Source organism: Trypanosoma conorhini, assembly GCF_003719485.1.
Source record: "Trypanosoma conorhini strain 025E chromosome Unknown Tco_14.4_contig_01336, whole genome shotgun sequence".
Taxonomy (NCBI): domain Eukaryota; phylum Euglenozoa; class Kinetoplastea; order Trypanosomatida; family Trypanosomatidae; genus Trypanosoma; species Trypanosoma conorhini.
The window spans coordinates 1-2,707 of NW_021705442.1; the positions used below are offsets into that span (position 1 = coordinate 1).

The following is a 2,707-nucleotide window of genomic DNA, read 5'->3' on the forward strand; positions in this document are numbered from 1 at the left end:
ATGGACTCTACGACTCTGTGCTAAACGCGCAATGCAGTCACGTCTTGGAGTTTCACGAGGGCGAAGGAAGCAACAGACGGGTGCGAATGGAGGTGAAAGCGGGCCAACCACCAGCACAGTTGTGGGATTACACAGTGCAGGTCAGGACTCTTCTGCCGGTGGAAGATGCAGAGCAGTTTATTGCACCGCGTCCCCGGCTGATGATACTCACCTCTGAGAAGGGGTGGCCCTATTCGCTAAAGCAGGGAAGAGGTATTGTCGACTGCTACATCAACCGCGAAGTGCAGCGGGTTTGGAGGATCGTGCAGGGCGATCTAGAGGGAGAGTTTGGCACTGAGGATCTAACGCAATTTGATGTGAGGCGGCGCCTTTTGATTGGAACACCCGGCATCGGGAAATCTATGAACGCTGGCTCCTACCTCCTTTACAGGTTGCTCCACTACGACATCGCAAAACTCCAGGTGGTTGCCTACTGCTTTGGAGGGGATCTGGCATTCGTGTTTGACAAGGAGGAGAAAACGGTGACGGTATACGAGGGTGAGCTCAATGTCAAAAGGGTTGTGAGAAGGTTGGATTGGCAGCGTAAGCTGAAAGGGTATATCATCTACGACGTGGCAAGACATTCTTGTGGGCCATCCGATACTTTTCCAACGCCCAAGTCATGGGGCTTCATTCTGTTGTCGTCACCGAACGAAGAAAACTTCAAAGCATGGGAAAAGCAGGCGACCGCTGCCCGCATTGTTATGAATTGCCCGGACGAGAATGACGTGAAGGCGATGTGTGCCTGGGAGACGCGTACTGCGTCTGCGGAGGATCAAAGGAATTACTGGGAGAAGATAAAAAAACGCATGTATTACGTGGGACCGATTCCACGAAGCATTTTTGAAGACATTTCATATGGCAATCACCGGGGCGTGACTGCGGGCGTCGTGGGAATGATTAAGGCTTCAAATGCTCATAATTACCTTTTCATTTGGTGTGGGAATGTGGCCTGTGGATGACGAGTTTCAAATGCTGGTGAAAGCTGCCCGAAACTCTGGAAATGGCAGTTTCGAAACTTTTGTTAACCTGCCGGTGTGCTCACGCCTCGGGCATCGAATAATCTCAAAGTTGACAGCGGTATGTAAGCAGAATGGTGTTTTGCGGCGATTGTTGGGGTTGAGGGATTTCTCTTTGCCAGAAGCTCTGGAAATGTATGGTGTGCACGCATTCACGGACAGGGGCTTTGTGGATAATATAAAAGATAAACTTAAAGAGCTGAGGCCACCAACAAGGCGCGCGGGACGGCCATGTGTGCTGCAATCAAACCCTGAAAGCATCCAAGCAAGTCAGTTGTATTGGCCCGACTGGAATACAATCCCTCGAGGATTGATGTGGAGTATGGGGTGTTGTACGTGCCGAGGGCAAGAGACGTTCCGCTGATAGACGGCTTTTTCTTCGTGGACACACCGCGGAAGACGATGGTTGGGCTGCAGACGACTGTGAGGGGTGCGCATCACACCAAACCCAGCACTGTGAAGCAGTTCATGGAGCGTATGACAAAGTATTTTAACGGCTGGGAAACGTTTGCCGCAGACTTGTCGTGGGAGATTATTTACGTGCAGCATGGAGAGAGTGAGGCAATAACGACGTGGCAGGAATGCAAGAATTTTCCGAAGCTGGACAACAGTGAAGATGCGACGCAGAGAAGGAGAAGCAGAGGAAGAGCAAGACGAAGAGGGCGAGAGGACCATGGAGTGCTGGAAGGAAAAGGTATATCAGTACCAGGTGACGATATCAGCTGAATATTTTAGCCTCTAGAATAAGGCCCAGGGCCTGCAACAACCAGCGGGACAAAGAAATAATGTTTTAGCCGCCCAAAGTCAGCGACAGCCAGCGAGACAATGAGTAAAATTAGTGGCTTGCCTTTTTCTGGATATTTTTTTTTGGGGAAGGCTTTTTTGTTTCGTTCGTTATTTGTGTATGAATAGGAAGATAGCAATTAGGGAATCACTCTGCTAGCGAATAATTATGACCAGTTATATCCCAGTAGCAACTTCTTTTTGTTTTTGGGGCTTGCAACAGTAATGATTGCAGCTTGTGGATGTATGCCAACAATACTTCATAATAACCTCTTTGTTTCTTAGTTTAGCACTGTGTGTAAAGGGAGTGTTTGGGCAAAAAAGGGGTGTGCTTTTGCAGGCTGAGTGAGTTTACCAGCAATGAAAAAGAAAACAAGCATGTTCCCCGTCACGCAGCCATCATGTGTGTTCGGATGCGGAGTGGATGACCGGCATCAGGGCACCGGCGTCTTGGGCGCGGCGTAACGGCCCAGCGGCGGCGTTTTTGTTTTTGTTTGATTTTCCTTCCGGCACCGTTGCCGCCGTATGCGTAGTTGCGGTGTGGACGGCATCCTCGCCCTGGACGAGAGGGGAGCAAACTGTTGTTGTCGTCCATTTTCATCAGGGTCACACAGCGGCGTTGGCCACGTTGCGGGGTTGCAGGTTGTATATATATATATTCACAGTGCCGCGGAACCCCAAAGTTCCTTCGGGGCCATTTTGCGGAGGGGCCGGGTCGGCCCTGCGTGTGTCGCATGGGGGCGTCCATTGGAGGAGCGTGCGTCGGCGCTACTCTGTGCGTGTGCGAATGCGCCGGGCCCTCCGTCGCGGGATGCGCGTTGCCTCCGGGTGCGTTGCGGCGCCAGCGTGTGCAGCTGCAGGGCGCC

The 2,707-nt window shown here is 51.6% G+C and overlaps 4 protein-coding genes across 4 annotated transcripts; 3 read left to right on the forward strand and 1 right to left on the reverse strand.

Moving 5' to 3' along the window:
* Tco025E_09881 (retrotransposon hot spot (RHS) protein) lies at window positions 1-1,001 on the forward strand (the record flags this gene model as incomplete). Its single annotated transcript, XM_029376684.1, has 1 exon — window positions 1-1,001. A coding segment is annotated over one exon (1,001 nt), but the record flags the coding sequence as incomplete, so codon positions are not given.
* A 6-nt stretch (window positions 1,002-1,007) lies between these two features.
* Window positions 1,008-1,319, reverse strand: Tco025E_09882 (uncharacterized protein; the record flags this gene model as incomplete). Its single annotated transcript, XM_029376685.1, has 1 exon — window positions 1,008-1,319. The coding sequence occupies one exon, from the start codon at window positions 1,317-1,319 to the stop codon at window positions 1,008-1,010; it is 312 nt and encodes a 103-aa protein (XP_029223183.1).
* A 141-nt stretch (window positions 1,320-1,460) lies between these two features.
* On the forward strand, window positions 1,461-1,784 carry Tco025E_09883 (retrotransposon hot spot (RHS) protein; the record flags this gene model as incomplete). The annotated part of the gene is made up of 1 exon (XM_029376686.1): window positions 1,461-1,784. One exon carries the CDS (start codon window positions 1,461-1,463, stop codon window positions 1,782-1,784), a length of 324 nt encoding a protein of 107 aa, XP_029223184.1.
* Window positions 1,785-2,366: 582 nt separating this feature from the next.
* Window positions 2,367-2,705, forward strand: Tco025E_09884 (uncharacterized protein; the record flags this gene model as incomplete). The annotated part of the gene is made up of 1 exon (XM_029376687.1): window positions 2,367-2,705. A coding segment is annotated over one exon (339 nt), but the record flags the coding sequence as incomplete, so codon positions are not given.
* Between the last annotated feature and the right edge of the window lie 2 nt (window positions 2,706-2,707).